This window comes from Scyliorhinus canicula, chromosome 12 (genome assembly GCF_902713615.1).
Source record: "Scyliorhinus canicula chromosome 12, sScyCan1.1, whole genome shotgun sequence".
Classification (NCBI taxonomy): Eukaryota; Metazoa; Chordata; class Chondrichthyes; order Carcharhiniformes; family Scyliorhinidae; genus Scyliorhinus; species Scyliorhinus canicula.
In genome coordinates, this window is record NC_052157.1 from 64,636,042 (window position 1) to 64,655,704 (window position 19,663).

Below are 19,663 nucleotides of genomic sequence, written 5' to 3' on the forward strand. Positions count from 1 at the left end.
GAGGGAGTAGTGGGAGGGGGGAGGGAGTAGTGGGAGGGGGAGAGGGAGTCGTGGGAGGGGGGAGGAAGTAGTGGGAGGGGGAGAGGGAGTAGCGGGAGGGGGGAGAGGGAGTAGTGGGAGGGGGGGAGAGGGAGTAGTGGGGGGAGAGGGAGTAGTGGGAGGGGGGAGGGAGTAGTGGGAGGGGGGGAGAGGGAGTAGTGGGAGGGGGGAGAGGGAGTAGTGGCGGGGTGAGGGAGTAGTGGGAGGGGGGAGAGGGAGTAGTGGGGGGGTGAGGGAGTAGTGGGAGGGGGGAGAGGGAGTAGTGGGAGGGTGGAGAGGGAGTAGTGGGAGGGGTAGAGGGAGTAGTGGGGGGGAGATGGAGTAGTGGGAGGGGGGAGAGGGAGTAGTGGGAGGGGGGAGAGTGCGAGTATTGGGGGGGAGAGGGAGTAGTGGGGGGGAGAGGGAGTAGTGGGAGGGGGAGAGGGAGTAGTGGGAGGGGGGAGAGGGAGTAGTGGGAGAGGGAGTAGTGGGAGGGGGAGAGGGAGTAGTGGGAGGGGGGAGAGGGAGTAGTGGGAGGGGGAGAGGGAGTAGTGGGGGGGAGAGGGATTAGTGGGAGGGGGGAGAGGGAGTAGTGGAAGGGGGGAGAGGGAGTAGTGGGAGGGGGGAGAGGGAGTAGTGGGAGGGGGGAGAGGGAGTAGTGGGAGGGGGGAGAGGGAGTGAGTAGTGGGGGGAGGGGGAGAGGGAGTGAGTCGTGGGAGGGGGGAGAGGGAGTGAGTAATGGGGGAGGGGGAGAGGGAGTGAGTAGTGGGGAGGGGGTAGAGGGAGTGAGTAGTGGGGGGAGAGGGAGAGAGAGTGAGTAATGGGAGGGGGAGAGTTAGAGGGGGAACACTATTCCATTTTCATCCATATGTCTATCCAGTGACCACTTAAATGTCCTTAAAGTTGGCGAGTCTACTACTGTTGCAGGCAGGCATTCCACACCCCTACTACTCTGAGTAAAGAAACTGCCTCTGACATCTGTCCTATATCTACCACCCCTCAATTTAAAGCTATGTCCCCTCGTGTTGGTCATCACCATCCGAGGAAAAAGACTCTCACTGTCCACCCTATCTAACCCTCTGACTATCTTATATGTCTCTATTAAGTCACCTCTCAGCCTTCTCCCCTCTAACGAAAACAACCTGAGTCTGAGCCTTTCCTCGTAAGACCTTCCCTCCATACCAGGCAACATCCTAGTAAATCTCCTCTGAACCCTTTCCAAAGCTTCCACATCCTTCCTATAATGTGGTGACCAGAACTGCACGCAGTACTCCAGGTGCGGCCGCACCAGAGTTATGTACAGCTGCAGCATGACCTTGTGGCTCCGAAACTCAATCCCCCTACTGATAAAGGCTAGCACACCATATGCCTTCTTAACAGCCCTATTAACCTGGGTGGCAACTTTCAGGGATTTATGTACCTGGATGCCGAGATCTCTCTGTTCATCTACACTACCAAGAATCTTGCCATTAACCCAGTACTCTGTATTCCTGTTACTCCTTCCAAAGTGAACCACCTCACACTTTTCCGCATTAAACTCCATCTGCCACCTCTCAGCCCAGCTCTGCAGCTTATCTATGTCCCTCTGTATCCTATAACATCCTTCAGCACTATCCACAACTCCACCGACCTTCGTGTCATCTGCAAATTTACTAACCCATCCTTCTACATCTTCTTCCAGGTCATTTATAAAAATGACAAACAGCAGTGGCCCCAAAACAGATCCTTGTGGTATACCACTAGTAACTGAACTCCAGGATGAACATTTGCCATCAACCACCACCCTCTGTCTTCTTTCAGCTAGCCAATTACTGATCCAAACCGCTAAATCACCTTCAATTCCATACTTCCTTATTTTCTGCAATCGCCTACTGTGGGGAACCTTATCACACGCCTTACTGAAATCCATATACACCACATCAACCGCTTTACCCTCATCCACCTGTTTGATCACCTTCTCAAAAAACTCAATAAGGTTTGTGAGGCATGACCTGCCCTTCACAAAACCGTGTTGACTATCGCTAATCAACTTGTTCTTTTCAAGATGATTATAAACCCTATCTCTTATAACCTTTTCCAACATTTTACCCACAACCAAAGTAAGGCTCACAGGTCTATAATTACCAGGGTTGTCTCTACTCCCCTTCTTGAACAAGGGGACAACATTTGCTATCCTCCAGTCTTCCGGCACTATTCCTGTCGACAAAGACGACATAAAGATCAAGGACAAAGGCTCTGCAATCTCCTCCCTGGCTTCCCAGAGAATCCTAGGATAAATCCTATCTGGCCCAGGGGACCTATCTATTTTTACACTTTCCAAAATTGCTAACACCTCCTCCTTGTGAACCTCAATCCCATCTAGCCTGGTCGACTGAACCTGAGTATTCGCCTCGACAACATTGTCTTTCTCCAGTGTAAACACTGACGAAAAATATCCAAATGACCTTTCTTTCTCTCTCTCCAGCTCTTGTCTGTAGGCAGGTCGCAGGGCGCATGAAACAAATCGACGCCAGCAATGGCCAGGTGTTTGCGGTGGATTTGCGTGGTAACGTCTTCACCAGAAGGGGTGAATTTTGGGCCAGAGTGCCAGGAAACCTTGGCCATGTCACCGTGGGTGCGGCTGGAGTCTGGGGTGTCGGCAGGGACCAGAAGCTTTACAGACTGGTTGAAGGATCCTGGGCTATACTGGCAGGTAAGCTATTCAACTCCTGTAAAAGCACTGATCCCATTCATTTCTGACTTGCATTTCTCAATAGGTCCTCTGCATCATCCTTGACTGTGCTTGCCCTTGGCGAGATTGAGCTGCAGTACTGAAGACCTGTTCAAATATTTCCAATTCCCGATCATTTACCTCATTTAATTTTGTTCTGCACAAACTGGGTGACTGCCTTTCCTACATTTCAACATTGGCTCCATATCAATGGTGCTTAATTGACTGCAAAAGGCCTTGGGATGCGTAGGGTTCTACATAAATACATGCTCGATTTTTTCCTTCCTTGAGCGAAAGCACATCATGTCGATCAAAAGACTTTACAAAGTGTAGAGTCATCGGTATAATCATAAAAAATATGAGCCACACATCGTGGCCATAATTTGTACTGTATAACTATCTCACTGTGTTTTGCTGGAGAAATCGCCCTGCTTCACTTGGGAAGCTTTGCTGTAGTTTCGGACAGAGGCTCTATTCGCTGTCGCTCAGAGAAACTCTTTTTCAACAGAACCTGCAGGCATTTTGCTCTGACGTGCTGTTTGGATAAACTTTGTATTCTGTTGCAATTATGTTGCAATGCATTAAACCAGGCATTTTCAAAGTCGGGATCGTGGCCCGCGGGTGGGTCGCGGGCGGGTGTCGGGAGGGTCACGGAGCCGTCCATTGCAGTGGTTCCGATTGCGCAAATTCACGCGCTACAACTGGCTTTTAACAATGCCGGCTGCAAGCGGCCTTCAAAATGACAGTCGCGACCATATAAACAAAATCCGGGCGCACTGCGCATGTGTGCCTGCTCACAGGTGCGCACATGCAGAACCACCTGTTTATGCGCATGTACACCAATTAGCAGGCACGCACTTTTTAATATGGTCGCGACCATCATTTTGAAGGCCACTTGCAGCCGGCATTGTTAAAAGCCGGTTGTTGCGCGTGGATCTGCGCAATCGGAAACGCAGCGGGAGACTTTTTAAAGAAATTTATGTAATGTTCCAGCCTGAAGGGAGGCAGGGAGCAGGTCACGTCCCCCACAAAGTCGACGTCACGTGCTTTGGCCGCGATTCCTCCATTTTGTCAGCGGCAAACAAGGAAAGAGGAAATGGTGGATCGCAAAGCTCGGCCGGCGTGGGTCACGAAGATCAGCCGGCGGGTGTTGCGAAAGTCGGCCGGCATGGGTCCCAAAGGTTGGTCTGCAGGAGTTGCGAAGTTCAGCTGGCGTGGGCCCCGAAGGTCGGCCAGCAGGGGTCGCAAAGGTCGGCCGGGGTGGGTTCCGAAGGTTGGCCGGTTGGTAAAAATGGGTCCCCGGTGTGGTGATATAACCACTGTAGTTATGTGTACTTGCTGTAGGGGGATGTATGCCTGTACCTGTAATACAGGTTCCTCCGGTAAGCCCCTGCCGGCTAGCTCCGCCCACAGGGAGCTTGTGTATAAATATGCGTGTGAGTCACTCAGACCTTAGTCTACAGTTGCAGATGGAGGAACAGCATCGCACAGCAATAAAGCCTCGATTGTACATGTCTCTCGTCTTTGAGTATAATTGTTAGCGCTACAATTTATTGCTGTGTGATTTTCCGTACACCATGGACATCAGAATCAAGCCTGACCGTCTGCAGCTGGATCCGCAGTCGCCTCACGCCAGAAAAGACTTTGTTCACTGGCTGGCAGTCTTTGAGGCCTACATCTCTTCAGCGGACCCTCCCCCGACGGAGGCTCAGAAAAAGCAACTCCTGTACTCCAGACTTAGCTCCAGCGTCTTTCCGCTAATTCGAGATGCGACCGATTACACCGCAGCTATGGAACTGCTCAAGGAGAACTATGCACAGTCGGCGAACACCCTGTTTGCGAGGCATCAACTCTCTACTCGCGTCCAGCAGCCGGGTGAGTCAATTGAGGACTTCTGGAGGGACCTTGTACCTCTGGTACGAGACTGCGACTGCCGGGCCCTCACAGCCACGGAACATTCTGACTTACTCATGCGCGATGCCTTTGTTACAGGCATTGCAATGACTGCTGGAAGGGGCCCTACCCTCATGGACCCCGCAAACAGCCCCCAGGCCCACCCGTCCTACCACTCGTGGACCCCACAAACGGCCCCCCCAGCAGCCGCCCCCGCGCACTATGCCTGTGCTGCATGCCGCACCGCCCTCCCTGGGGGTCCCCACTGTTACTTCTGCGGTCAGCAGAAGCACCACCGCCAGCGCTGCCCGGCCCGCACAGCGACCTGCAAAGCTTGTCCAAGAAAGGCCACTTTGCAGCGGTGTGTCAGTCCCGGGCGGTTGCCGCTATCGCGCCCCCGGTCCTCTCGCCTCAGCTGCTTGCTCAATGGACCCCGCCGTCCGCTTCCCCTGACCCCACGTGCGATCAGTGGGCGCTGCCATCTTTCGCCGCCCCTGCCACATGCGCTCCATGGGCGACGCTATCTTCATCCACCACAGCCATGTGCGTTCCATGGGCGCCGCCATCTTGTCCCGACCCCACAACGTGCGCTCCATGGGCGCCGCCATTTTACCCACAGGTACTCCAGATGCCGCCATTTTGTCCTCCCCCCAGGACGGGGCCACGGGACACGGGTCGCTACTGCTCCTCGCTGGACTCATCTGACTTGACCGCCAATCGCCCGCTACTCGCCTCCGTTATGCTCGACCAGTCGCGTCCTCGCAACCTGGCACCCTCTTCCACATCGGTGCTGGTCAACGGCCACGTGACCTCCTGCCTCATCGACTCCGGGAGCACCGAGAGCTTCGTCCACCCGGACACAGTAAGGCGCTATTCCCTTGCGGTCCATCCCGCCAACCGGCAGATCTCCCTTGCCTCCGGTTCCCACTCTGTCCCGGTCCAGGGTTTCTGCCTGGTTAACTTACTTTACAGGGCATGGAATTTGACCGTTTCTGTCTGCACATTCTCCCCAACCTCTGCGCGCCACTCTTACTAGGCCTGGATTTGCAGTGCAATCTCCAGAGCCTCACCCTCAAATTCGGCAGACCCCTACCTTCCCTCACCGTTTGCGGCCTCGCGACCCTCAATGTCGAGCCTCCCTCATTCTTTGCCAATCTGACCACAGATTGCAAGCCCGTCGCCGCCAGGAGCAGACGGTACAGCGCCCAGAACAAGGCCTTCATCAGGTCCGAAGTCCAGCGGCTGCTTTGGGAGGGTATCATCGAGGCCAGCAACAGCCCTTGGAGAGCCCAGGTGGTAGTGGTTAAGACCGGGGAGAAGCACAGGATGGTCGTGGACTACAGCCAGATCATCAACCGGTACACGCAGCTCGACCCGTACCCCCTCCCCCGCATTTCTGATATGGTCAATCAGATTGCACAGTACCGGGTCTTCTCTACTATTGACTTGAAATCCGCCTACCACCAGCTCCCCATCCGTAAATCGGACCGTCCCTACACTGCCTTCGAGGCAGACGGTCATCTGTACCAATTTCTTAGTGTTCCCTTCGGCGTCACGAATGGAGTCTCAGTATTTCAACGAGAAATGGACCGAATGGTTGACCGGTACGGACTGCAGGCCACCTTCCCGTACCTCGACAATGTCACCATCTGCGGCCATGACCAGCAGGACCATGATGCCAACCTTTCTAAATTCCTTCACACCGCATCGCTCCTTAATCTCACGTACAACAAGGAGAAGTGCGTGTTCCGCACAGGCCGCTTAGCCATCCTTGACTACGTAGTCCAAACGGACGTTTGGGGCCCGATTCCGACCGCATGCGCCCCCTCATGGAGCTTCCACTCCCCCACTGCCCCAAGGCCCTCAAACGCTGCCTGGGGTTCTTTTCTTACTACGCCCAGTAGGTCCCACAATACGCGGACAAGGCCCGGCCACTTATCCAGTCCACACATTTTCCCCTCTCGGCCAAGGCACAACAGGCCTTCGCCTGCATTCGATCTGACATAGCCAGGGCGGGGATGCACGCGGTAGACGAGACACTGCCTTTCCGAGTAGAAAGCGATGCTTCAGATGTCGCTCTTGCCGCCACGCTGAATCAGGCCGGCAGACCCGTGGCATTCTTTTCACGCACCCTCCACGCCTCCGAAATTCATCATTCCTCTGTTGAAAAGGAGGCCCAGGCAATCGTTGAAGCTGTGCGGCACTGGAGGCATTACCTGGGTGGCAGGAGATTCACTCTCCTCACTGACCAACAGTCGGTAGCCTTCATGTTCAACAACACGCAGCGGGGCAAGATCAAGAATGACAAAATCTTGCGGTGGAGAATCGAGCTTTCCACCTTCAACTACGAGATCTTGTATTGCCCTGGCAAGCTTAACGAGCCCCCAGACGCCCTCTCCCGAGGTACATGTGCCAGCGCACAAGTGAACCAGCTCCGTGCCTTGCACGAGAGCCTTTGCCATCCAGGGGTCACTCGCTTGTACCATCTGATCAAAGCCCGCAATCTGCCCTACTCCGTCGAGGAAGTGCGGACAGTCACCAGAGACTGTCAGGTCTGTGCGGAGTGCAAGCCGCACTTCTACCGGCCAGATCGCGCGCGGCCTGGTGAAAGCATCCCGCCCCTTTGAACGCCTCAGCGTGGACTTCAAAGGGCCCCTTCCCTCCACCGACCGCAACACCTACATCCTTAGTGTGGTCGATGAATTCTCTAGGTTCCCCTTCGCCATCCCATGCCCGGATATGACGTCTGCCACCGTCATCAAGGCCCTGGATTTCATTTTCGCCCTGTTCGGTTTCCCCGACTACATCCACAGTGACAGGGGATCCTCATTCATGAGCGATGAGCTGCGTCAGTTCCTGCTCAGCAGGGGTATCGCCTCCAGCAGGACGACCAGCTACAACCCCCGGGGAAATGGGCAGGTAGTGAGGGAGAACGGGACGGTATGAAGGGCTGGCCCTACTGTCCAGGAACCTCCCAGCCTCTCGCTGGCAGCAGGTCCTCCCTGATGCGCTCCATTCCATTCGGTCACTACTGTGCACCGCAACTAACAGTACACCCCATGAACGTGTTTTTGCCTTCCCTCGGAGGTCTACATCCGGGGTGTCGCTCCCGACGTGGCTCACGACTCCGGGCCCAGTCCTTCTCCGTAGGCATATCCGGCACCACAAGGCGGAACCCCTGGTGGACAAAGTACGCCTTCTCCACGCCAACCCTCAGTATGCCTACGTGGAGTTCCCCGACGACCGCCAGGACACAGTCTCTCTCCGGGACCTGGCTCCCTCAGGTGCCGATCCCATGCCCACACCCCTTTCTCTCCCCCGCGCCAAACTCCTTTCCCCGGCGCCCCCCTATTCGTCCCCACCAGGTCCATCCCTCGTCCCCCTGCCCACACTGGAGGACACGGAAGATTTTGGATCGCTCTCGGAGTCATCCTGCCAGCAGTCAGCACCAACACCGTCAGCACCTGCACCATCGTTGCCATCACCGCCTGTTCCGACGTCGCCACCACAGCTACGCGGATCACAGCGGAACGTTCGACCGCCGATTCGACTCAACCTGTAACCTGCTAACTGGATGGACTCTTGGTTTTCTTTGTTTGAACCCTTTTGTTAATACATCATCCTTTGTATTATAGTTACACATCACCCCCGCTGGACTCATTTTTACAGGGGGTGAATGTGGTGATATAACCACTGTAGTTATGTGTACTTGCAGTAGGGGGATGTATGCCTGTACCTGTAATACAGGTTCCTCCGGTAAGCCCCTGCCGGCTAGCTCCGCCCACAGGGAGCTTGTGTATAAATATGCGTGTGAGTCACTTAGACCTTAGTCTACAGTTGCAGATGGAGGAACAGCATCACACAGCAATAAAGCCTCGATTGTCCATGTCTCTCGTCTTTGAGTATAATTGTTAGCGCTACACCCGGATAAAAGTTTGAAAAACACTGCATCAAACAAATAGACTGCAGGCTATTTGTTGTCATGCACAGTTTAAATAGGCTGCTGTGGTGTACTGTTTAAATAGACTCAGTAAACTGGTTGCTGTGGATGTGCTGATTAAGTCAGATCCTGCAGACTGTTTGCTGTGCTGGGCCAATTAAGTAGACTTCTACATTACTTGTGCTGCAGTGATTAAAAAGACTCTGCAAACTGTTTGCTGTGCTTTGCTGTTTAAATAGACACTGTAGACAGTTTGCTGGATTGCACTGTGTAAACTGACTCTTTAATGATCACATAGTCTCTGTTCTTTGAATGAGTAGACTGTTTACAGTGAGTTTCACCCCAGCCTCAATTCACTGATGTGACAACAGTAGGTCAATGGAATGTAATTCCCTCACCCTAATGTGTTCCCTCCTGACAGGACTGCTGATGCAGGTCGATGCTGGTGGGGATCAGATTGTGGCTGGAGTTGACAGAGGCAAAAATATATTTTGTTGCAACAAGCAAGCCGCAGTCACAGCAGCCAGCTATTTTACCCCAGCTTACACGAGAATTCCTGGTAAGATGAGGTATTATTCATGCGGACCCGGGACCTGCTGGGGTATCTCCGCTGCCGGCAACATCTACTGCCGATTGAAGGTCAAGCCGGTGTCCTGTGCTGGGTCAAAGTGGCTGAGGGTACCTGGTCGATTCCGGATGGTTGAGGTTGGAACGGATGGGACGGTCTATGCAATTAACTACGGAGGGGTGGTCTATCGCAGGTACGGAACTCGTGTCATGGATGAAACCGGTTGCACCATTTCAAAAATAAATGTGCAATAAGATATTTATTTCCCAGTTCATATAATCAAGGAAATGACGGAAGCTTTGCAGAATGAACAAAGGCCATTCAGTCCATCTTGTTGGTTCCTAGTCACCAGCCTAATCCCACTTTCCGGCACTAGCTCCATTCCATTGTACATTATACCACTTCAAGATCATATCCAACAACTTCTTAAATGTGATGGTGGCTTCTGGCTCCCTCTTGCCCTTTAGGCAGGAAGTCCAGATCCTCACAACACTATGGATGAAAAAATATCCTTGAATCTCCAACCTTTAACATAGATTTTAAGGTGCCCCAGATTAGAGGCCCCTTGACCATGAGGTATTGGGCCTTCTGATCTGTTCTATCTGCAGTTCTCATAATTTTAAACTCTTCAATTAAGTCTGCCCTCAGCAGAAGTACTGAGGGAGTGCTGCACTGTCAGAGGGTCAGTACTGAGGGAGGGCTGCACTGTCAGATGGTCAGTACAGAGGGAGTGCTGCACTGTCAGAGGGTCAGTACTGAGGGAGTGCTGCTCTGTCAGAGGGTTAGTACTGAGGGAGGGCTGCACTGTCAGAGAGTTAGGATTGAGGGAGTGCTGCACAGTCAGAGGGTCAGTACTGAGGGAGTGCTGCACTGTCAGAGGGTCAGTACTGAGGGAGGGCTGCACTGTCAGATGGTCAGTACAGAGGGAGTGCTGCACTGTCAGAGGGTCAGTACTGAGGGAGTGCTGCACTGTCAGAGGGTCAGTACTGAGGGAGTGCTGCACTGTCAGAGGGTCAGTACTGAGGGAGTGCTGCTCTGTCAGAGGGTTAGTACTGAGGGAGGGCTGCACTGTCAGAGAGTTAGGATTGAGGGAGTGCTGCACAGTCAGAGGGTCAGTACTGAGGGAGTGCTGCACTGTCAGAGGGTCAGTCCTGAGGGAGGGCTGCACTGTCAGATGGTCAGTACAGAGGGAGTGCTGCACTGTCAGAGGGTCAGTACTGAGGGAGTGCTGCACTGTCAGAGGGTCAGTACTGAGGGAGTGCTGCACTGTCAGAGGGTCAGTACTGAGGGAGTGCTGCTCTGTCAGAGGGTTAGTACTGAGGGAGGGCTGCACTGTCAGAGAGTTAGGATTGAGGGAGTGCTGCACAGTCAGAGGGTCAGTACTGAGGGAGTGCTGCACTGTCAGAGGGTCAGTACTGAGGGAGTGCTGCACTGTCAGAGGGTCAGTACTGAGGGAGCGCTGCACTGTCAGAGGGTCAGTACTGAGGGAGCGCTGCACTGTCAGAGGGTCAGGATTGAGGGAGTGCTGCACTGTCAGAGGGTCAGTACTGAGGGAGTGCTGCACTGTCAGAGGGTCAGTACTGAGGGAGTGCTGCACTGTCAGAGGGTCAGTACTGAGGGAGTGTCGCACTGTCAGAGGGTCAGTACCGAGGGACTGCTGCACTGTCAGAGTGTCAGTACTGAGGGAGTGCTGTACTGTCAGAGTGTCAGTACTGAGGGAGTGCTGCACTGTCAGAGAGTTAGGATTGAGGGAGTGCTGCACAGTCAGAGGGTCAGTACTGAGGGAGTGCTGCACTGTCAGAGGGTCAGTACTGAGGGAGCGCTGCACTGTCAGAGGGTCAGTACTGAGGGAGCGCTGCACTGTCAGAGGGTCAGGATTGAGGGAGTGCTGCACTGTCAGAGGGTCAGTACTGAGGGAGTGCTGCACTGTCAGAGGGTCAGTACTGAGGGAGTGCTGCACTGTCAGAGGGTCAGTACTGAGGGAGTGTCGCACTGTCAGAGGGTCAGTACCGAGGGACTGCTGCACTGTCAGAGTGTCAGTACTGAGGGAGTGCTGTACTGTCAGAGTGTCAGTACTGAGGGAGTGCTGCACTGTCAGAGAGTTAGGATTGAGGGAGTGCTGCACAGTCAGAGGGTCAGTACTGAGGGAGTGCTGCACTGTCAGAGGGTCAGTACTGGGAGAGCGCTGCACTGTCAGAGGGTCAGTACTGAGGGAGTGCTGCACTGTCAGAGGGTCAGTACTGAGGGAGTGCTGCACTGTCAGAGGGTCAGTATTAAGGGAGGTCAGCGAAGGAACTAAATAATTATTTGTGATAGTAAAAGTCGAGATGCTGAGTGTATGCCTGGGGGTGGCTACGAGAGACGCAATGAGCATGAGGGGTGAGTTTGAGAGACTGAGTGAGTGCCATGAGAATGAGAGAGACTGAGTGAATGAATGTGTGGGGTGAATGCGAGACTGGCTGAATGAGGAGGGCTGAATGTGAGTGGTTGTGGGGTGAGTACAAAAGAATGCATGAATGTGTGAGGGAGTGTGGTCAGTACTGATGGAGCGCAGCACTGTCGGAGGGTCAGTTTTGAGGGAGGTTGGTGAAGGAACCAAATGATTATTTGTCATTGTAAGAGTCTTGTTCTGCCTTTATTCCGCAGAGTTGGAATCAGCGCGCTTAAACCCCAAGGGGTACAATGGGCCCGTATTCACTTCTTGGGGAGAAAGTTCCGGCACGTGACCGCTGATCTGGGAACTCTGTGGCTAGTCGAAATGAATGGCAACATCATTCGCTGCCAATAGAATGTTGCGAGTGGCACCAACGTGGAAGAACTGCATTTGGCAGAATATTTCAGTCTGATTAAAGAGAAGTCCTCTCTATCTATATGTGCCTCTGTATCTGCTGGATTTTGAATTAAATGCTGGCTTTAATCCTGTCCCAGTGAAAGTGATTTCAATAATGGTCGAAATGATAAACAGCTGTTTCCAATACACTCTATCCATAATAGAATTCTCTGTCTCTCTCCATGTAAACACGTCAGATTGTGATTACACACTCGAACCACAAGGGATGTTTCCAGTCGCTATCTAACCCCGTACTGTACCTGTCTTGGGAGTGTTTGATGGGGACAGTGCAGAGGGAGCATTTACTCTGTATCTAACCCTGTGCTGTACCTGTCCTGGGAGTGTTTGATGGGGACAGTGTGGAGGGAGCTTTACTCTGTATCTAACCCCGTGCTGTACCTGTCCTGGGAGTGTTTGATGGGGACAATGCAGAGGGAGCTTTACTCTGTATCTAACCCCGTGCTGTACCTGTCCTGGGAGTGTGTTTGATGGGGACAGTGCAGAGGGAGCTTTACTCTGTATCTAACCCCGTGCTGTACCTGTCCTGGGAGTGTTTGATGGGGACAGTGTAGAGGGAGCTTTACTCTGTATCTAACCCCGTGCTGCACCTGTCCTGGGAGTGTTTGATGGGGACAGTGTAGAGGGAGCTTTACTCTGTATCTAACCCCGTGCTGTACCTGTCCTGGGAGTGTTTGATGGGGACAGTGTAGAAGGAGCTTTACTCTGTTTCTAACCTCGTGCTGCACCTGTCCTGGGAGAATTTGATGGGGACAGTGTAGAGGGAGCTTTACTCTGTATCTAACCCTGTGCTGTACCTGTCCTGAGAGTGTTTGATGGGGACAGTGTAGAGGAAGCTTTACTCTGTATCTAACCCCGTGCTGCACCTGTCCTGGTAGTGTTTGATGGGGACAGTGTAGAGGGAGGTTTACTCTGTATCTAACCCCGTGCTGTACCTGTCCTGGGAGTGTTTGATGGGGACAGTGTAGAGGGAGCTTTACTCTGTATCTAATCCTGTGCTGTAAGAATCCTGGGAGTGTTTGATGGGGTCAGTGTGGAGGGAGCTTGACTCTGTTTCTAACCCCGTGCTGTACCTATCCTGGGAGTGTTTGATGGGGACAGTGTAGAGGGATCTTTATTATGTATTTAATCCTCGCAAAGCGTTGAGTAAAATGGAGAATGTTTAATTCCGCTGCTGTAATTCACTCTGAATTGTACAAAAATCTCAACAGTGAAATGTTGGAATGAGTGGAATTCTGTTGAAGTTTTGTACAATCCTCCATCTTCAAGAGAATTGCCAATGCAATGTGATCAAAGAGAATGGGCCTATGGAGGCGAGAAGGATGAGAGGTGATCTTGTGGGAATACACCAAATCTCACTCGCGTTTCACATGGGATCAATGGTGTGATATTTTTCAGTTCACCCCATCCCCCCTCCCCGGCTGGAGAGTCCTGAACTCAGGGGTCAAAGGTCACGGTAAGGGGTCGGCCATTTTGAGCCGAGATGTGGAGAAATGTCTTTACTCAGAGGGAGGTGAATCTCTGGAATTCTCTTCCCCAGAATGTTTGCTCGGTCACTGAGTATACTCAAGACTGAGATTGATAGTTGTTGGGCTACTATGAGAGGTGAAGGGGACAGAGAGGGGGAGTTGAGGCAGAAAACAAGCTATTGAATGAGGGAGCAGGATGAAGGGGCCAAATAACCTCCTGCTCCTGTTTTGGATTTTTATTTGCGTGAACAACGCCTTCCCACTGCAAACTGAGATCAGTATAAACTGAGATTTAACACGGAAACTCCATGGTCTGTCCACTTCAATCCAACACACCTAGCAGTACAATATAGTCCCTCGCAGACAATGGTTTCCGTGCCTGGAATTTGGTGGAGTTCAGACTTCCGGATCTGCCATGGATGCACTCCTGATAAAGTGACAACTCGTGCCAGTTAGTGACAAGGACAGGTTACAGACTGTCATAGGAACACACAAAATTTAGCCCCTTGAGCCTGTTATTTGCCAACCCCCCCAAATTCAATAAGACCATGGCTCATCTTTATGTGATTCTAATTCCCATCAACTCTGTTGGAACCAACAATGCTACGGACATGTGCTTGTAGGATTAGAATAGCGGTTTTAATATACTCACAACAGAGCCAGCCTATTAGACATTGAACTTTCGGTGAACTGGCCAGCTGACCATGAGGGACTGAGCTTTTAAACAGCAGCTTCCGGGGGAGGAGTCCTGGGCAGAGCCAAGGGAGAAGCCCCATACAACTCGAGCATTCCCAGAGCTACTCCCCCTGGAGGACAGGTAGTGCAACTGCACTTACAATACAGACACATGTACAATCGAGTGTGAATCACATTCACCACAAACTCCCAGCCGATAACCTTTGATTTTATCTACCTCCAGCATGAACATATTCAGTGCCATGGGCCTCCACCGCATTCTGAGGCGATGAGTTCCAAAGCCACACAATCCTCAGAGAGAAAAAGATTCCCTCCATCTCTACCTAAAAGGGGTCTCCCTAATTTTTAAACAGTGCCCCCCAGTTTGAACTCACCCACAAGAAGAAACATCTTTTTAACATCCACCTTGTCGTGACCGTTCAGAATACTTCAATCAAGTCTCCCCTCACTCTTCAAAACTCCAGTGGAAACAAGCTCCAGCCTGTCTAACATTTCCTCATCAGACAACCTGCCTATTCCAGTGATCAATCAGGTCAACAATGCCTGACATATTTAAATTGTTCCTGAAATAAGGAGACCAACACTGCACACTCACCCCCACACACTCACTCAGTCTCACACTCACCCCCACACACTCACTCAGTCTCACACACCCCCACACACTCACTCAGTCTCACACTCACCCCCACGCACTCACTCAGTCTCCCACACCCCCACACACTCACTCAGTCTCACACTCACCCCCACACACTCACTCAGTCTCACACTCACACCCACACACTCACTCCGACTCACACTCACCCCCACACACTCACTCAGTCTCACACTCACCCCCACACACTCACTCCGTCTCTCACTCACCCCCACACACTCACTCACTGTCCCACACGCCCAGACTCACACTCACTCCGTGTCTCACACTCACCCCCACACACTCACTCGGTCTCCCACACCCCCACACACTCACTCAGTCTCACACTCACCCCCACACACTGACTCAGTCTCCCACACACCCACACACTCACTCAGTCTCACACACACCCACACACTCAATCAGTCTCACACTAACCCCCACACACTCACTCAGTCTCACACTCACACCCACACACTCACTCCGTCTCTCACTCACCCCCACACACTCACTCACTGTCCCACACGCCCAGACTCACACTCACCCCCACACACTCACTCCGTGTCTCACACTCACCCCCACACACTCACTCAGTCTCACACTCACCCCCACACACTCACTCAGTCTCACACTCACCCCCACACACTCAGTCAGTCTCACACTCACCCCCACACACTCACTCCGTCTCTCACACTCTGAGAAACATAGTAAATAGGAGCAAGATGAGGCCAGTTGCCCTTTGCGCCCGCTCCGCCATTCATATGATCATGACTGATCATCCAACTCAATAGTCCAATCCTGCTTTCCCCCCATATCCTTTGATCCTCTTCACCCTATGTACGATATTTAACTGCTTCTTGAAAACTAATAATATTTTGGACTCAACTCCTTCCTGTGATAATGAATTCCATAGGCTGACCACTCTCTGGGTGAAGAAATCGCTCCTTATCTCTGTCCTAAATGGTCTACCCCAACAGTGAAGCACTCCCTCCGTACTGACCCTTCCGGCACTTCAAACTGTAAACCAGAATGTCCCTGTGAGAGAAGGAATGTGTCCTCACCTCCGTCCCAATATGAGGTTGCTTATTTTCAAACTGCATCCCCTCATTCTCGCTTTCCCATGTGAGGAAATAGCCCCTCGGCATCAAACCTGCCAAATCCCTGCCCCCCCCCCCCCCCTCCCACTGAATCACATTAACATCTTCTCTCACTCGTCTAAACTTCAATGCACATAGGAACAACCTGCTCAACCATTCCTCATAAGACAAATCCCTTCATCCCAGGCACCAGCCTTGTGAACCTTCTTTGAACTGCAGCCAGTGCAGGTATTTCCCGCCTTTAAGAAAGGACAGCAAAACATAAAACAAAGAAATATAGAAAATCGGAGCAGGAGGAGGTCATTTGGCTCATCAGCCTGCTCTGCCATTCATTACAATCATGGCTGATCAGACAACTTAGTAAGTAACCTTTAATCCCTTCAGCCCCAAGTGCTATATCTAACTCTTTCTTGAAAACATACAATGTTTTGACCTCAATTGTTTTCTGTAATAGAGAATTCCACAGGCCGACCACTGTCTGGGTGAAGAAATATCTCGTTATCTCTGTCCTAAATTGTCTACCAGTATCCTCAAACTGTGCCCCCTGGTTCTGGACACACCCACCATTGGGAACATCCTTCCTGCATCTACCTTGCCTGGTTCTGTTAGAATTTTAGAGGTTTCTATGAGATACCCCTCATTCTTCTGAACTCCAGTGAATACAATCCTAACCGATTCAACGTCTCCTCATACGTCAGTCCCGCTTTTAGTCTGGTAAACCTGTGCTGCACTCCCTCTAGAGCAAGAACATCCTTCCGCAGATAAGTATAAAGGCCAACATTCCATTTGCCTTCTTTACCACCTGCTGTACCTGCATGCCTAAATTCAGTGACTGGTGTACGTGGACACCCAGGTCTTGTTGCACATTCCCCTCTCCTAATTTATGGCCCTTCAGATAACAGTCTGCTTTCGCGTTTTTGCTACCAAAGTGGATACATTCACATTTCTCCAAATCGTACTGCATCTGCAATGCATTTGCCCACTCACTCAACTTGTCCAAGTCACACTGAAGGATCTCTGTATGTTCCTCACAGCTCACCCACCCACACAACTTGGTGTCCTCTGCAAAATTGTGGATATTATATTTTGTTCCCTCATCTAAATCATGAATATATATTGTGAATAGCTGGGGTCCCAGCACCGATCCCTGCGGTACCCCACTAGTCACTGCCTGCCAATTTGAAAAAGACCCGTTAATTCCTACTCTTTGTTTCCTGTCTGCCAAAGAGTTTTCTATCGGACCCTACCTTCAATCCCATGCGGTTTAATTTTACACAATAATCTCTTTCTGCGGGACTTTGTCAAAAGCCTTCTAAAGTCCAAATATATCACATCCACTGGCTCCCCCTCATTAATTCTACTAGTTACTCACTGCCAAATACTCACTCAGTTTCTCACACTCACCCCCAAAGACTGACTCAATCCTTTGCACTCACCTCCATGCACTCTCCCAGTCTCTCACATTCACCCCCACACACTCACTCAGTCTTACACACTCACACCAGTCATTCAGTCTCTCACAATTATTCCCACCATTCACTCAGCGTACAATTCTCCCAAAAGGGAACAAAGTCCCATAGAGAGTGCATTTAGCCACATGTTTCCATGCGTTTGCAGTGCTGAGAAACACCAGGCTATTCATCGCGACTCGCATTGAATAAGGGGCCTGACCAGGGAACGTGCGGCCCGGGCCACACATAGCCCGTGAAAAATGCCAGCTTGGCACCCAGGCAGTGCCAACCTGGCCACACCCATGCCAGCTGGCAGTTTCACTTGGGTGTCTTGGCTGTGCCAGGCTGACATCCAGGTGTCACTGCCAAGCGTACCAGGCTGGCACTTCCATGGAACCCCAGTGACACAGCCAGGGTACCCAGGTAGCACCAGCAGTGTTAGGGCACCACCCTGCCCAAAGGCCGTGCAGCTGGGGGCCTCCAATCGTCTGGGAGATCCCCACGAGTAACGTTCTGTCTAATCCCCGTTTGTAGGGACCAGTTTGTGGCGACCAGTATAAACAGTGCTTGCCCAAGGTCTCTGAGGAGATGGGGTTGAAACCCAAAGCTTCAGGTACTTTGGGAATCAACACATTAGAGTGAGACTTTTTAAAATTCATTTCTGGAATGTTGACTTTGCTGATTAGGCCAGCATTTATGGTCCATCCCTAGTTGCCCTTCAGAAGGTGGTGGCGAGCTGCCTTCTTGAACAGCTTTAGTCCTTGTGGTGTAGGTACACCCACTGTGCTGTTAGAGAGGGAATTCCAGGATTTTGCCCCAGCGACAGTGAAGAAACGGCGATATGTTTCCAAGTCAGGGTGGTGCATGGCTTGGAGGGGAACCTCCAGGTGGTGGTGTTCCCAGGTATCTGCTGCTCTTGTTCTGTTAGTGGTCATAATTTTGGAAGGTGCTGTCTAAGGAATTTTGGTGAGTTACTGCAGTGCATCTTGAAGATGGTACACACACCTGCCACAGTTCGTCGATGTTGGCGGGTTTGAATGTTTATGGATGGAGGAGCAATCTGGCAGATATCGGATACTCTTTGCAGGGGGTGGTCAGGAGGTGAGTTACTCGCCGTAGGATTCTTAGCCATTAGACCTGTCCTGGTAGCCACAGTATTAATGTGGCGAGTCCAGTTCAGTTTCTGATCAATGGTAACCCCCAGGATGTTGATTGTCAGGGACTCAGCGATGGAAATGCCATTGAATGTCAAGGGACGATGGTTAAATCCTCTCTTGTAGGAGATAGTCATTGCCTGGCACTTGTGTGGCATGAATGTAACTTACCAATTGTCAGCCCAAGCCTGGATATTGCCCAGGTCTTGCTGCATTTGGACATGAACTACTTCATTATCTGAGGAATCACGAATGGTGCTGAACTTTGTGCAGTCATCGGCAAACCTCTCCATTTCTGACCTTATGGTGGAAGGGAGCTCATTGATGAACCAGCTGAAGATGGTTGGCCTCGGACACTATAATGAGGAACCCCTGTAGTATGAGTGTGTGTGAGTGTTTGTGGATCTGTATGTGCGTGTGAGAATCTGTGTGTGTGTGAGGGTGTGAGTCTGTCTATGTGTGGAAATGTACGTGTATGTGTTTCTGCGTATGTGTGTGTGGTCGCGTGTGTGTGTATGTGAGAGTGTGTGTGTGTATGTCGGTCTGTGAGTGTGTGTGTGGATTGGCTTGTGTGTGTGTGTGCAGGTATGTGTGTGTGTTGTGGGTCTGAGTGTGCGAGTGTGTGGGCCTGTGTGTGGGTGTGTAGGAGGGACTGCGTGTGTGTCCCACATATATGGCTGTATCTGTATGAAAGTGTGTGTGCGTCTGCGCGTGTGTGGTAAGAGTGATTGTGAAACCTGTGACTTGGCTTAAGGCAAACTGACCCCACACATTCACTCAGTCTCTCATACTCCCCCTCCCACCCACACTCAGTCTCTCACACTCTCCCTCCCACCCACACTCACTCAGTCTCTCACACTCCCCCTCCCACCCACACTCACTCAGTCTCTCACACTCCCCCTCCCACCCACACTCACTCAGTCTCTCACACTCCCCCTCCCACCCACACTCACTCAGTCTCTCACACTCCCCCTCCCACCCACACTCACTCAGTCTCTCACACTCACTTGCACACACACACCCAGTCTATCACATTCACCCCCACACACTCACCTCACAGTCTCACATTCACTCGGTCTCACACTCACCTCCTCACACCCACACAGTCTCTCACACTCACCTCCTCACGCTCACTCAGTCTCACACTGTGTATGTGTGGCTCTGTATCTCTGTGTGTGTGAGTGTGTG

The 19,663-nt window shown here is 51.9% G+C and overlaps 1 protein-coding gene across 1 annotated transcript in view; it reads left to right on the plus strand.

The window, feature by feature from the left end:
- LOC119974742 (fish-egg lectin-like) overlaps positions 1 to 12,051 on the plus strand; it is a 30,645-nt gene extending 18,594 nt beyond the window's left edge. Inside the window, exons 2-4 of the mRNA XM_038813929.1 lie at positions 2,483 to 2,710; positions 8,983 to 9,322; positions 11,776 to 12,051. Coding sequence (XP_038669857.1) covers positions 2,483 to 2,710; positions 8,983 to 9,322; positions 11,776 to 11,917 — 710 coding nt within the window. The 3' untranslated portion in view covers positions 11,918 to 12,051. The remainder of the gene's footprint in view (positions 1 to 2,482; positions 2,711 to 8,982; positions 9,323 to 11,775) is intronic.
- Positions 12,052 to 19,663: the final 7,612 nt, after the last annotated feature.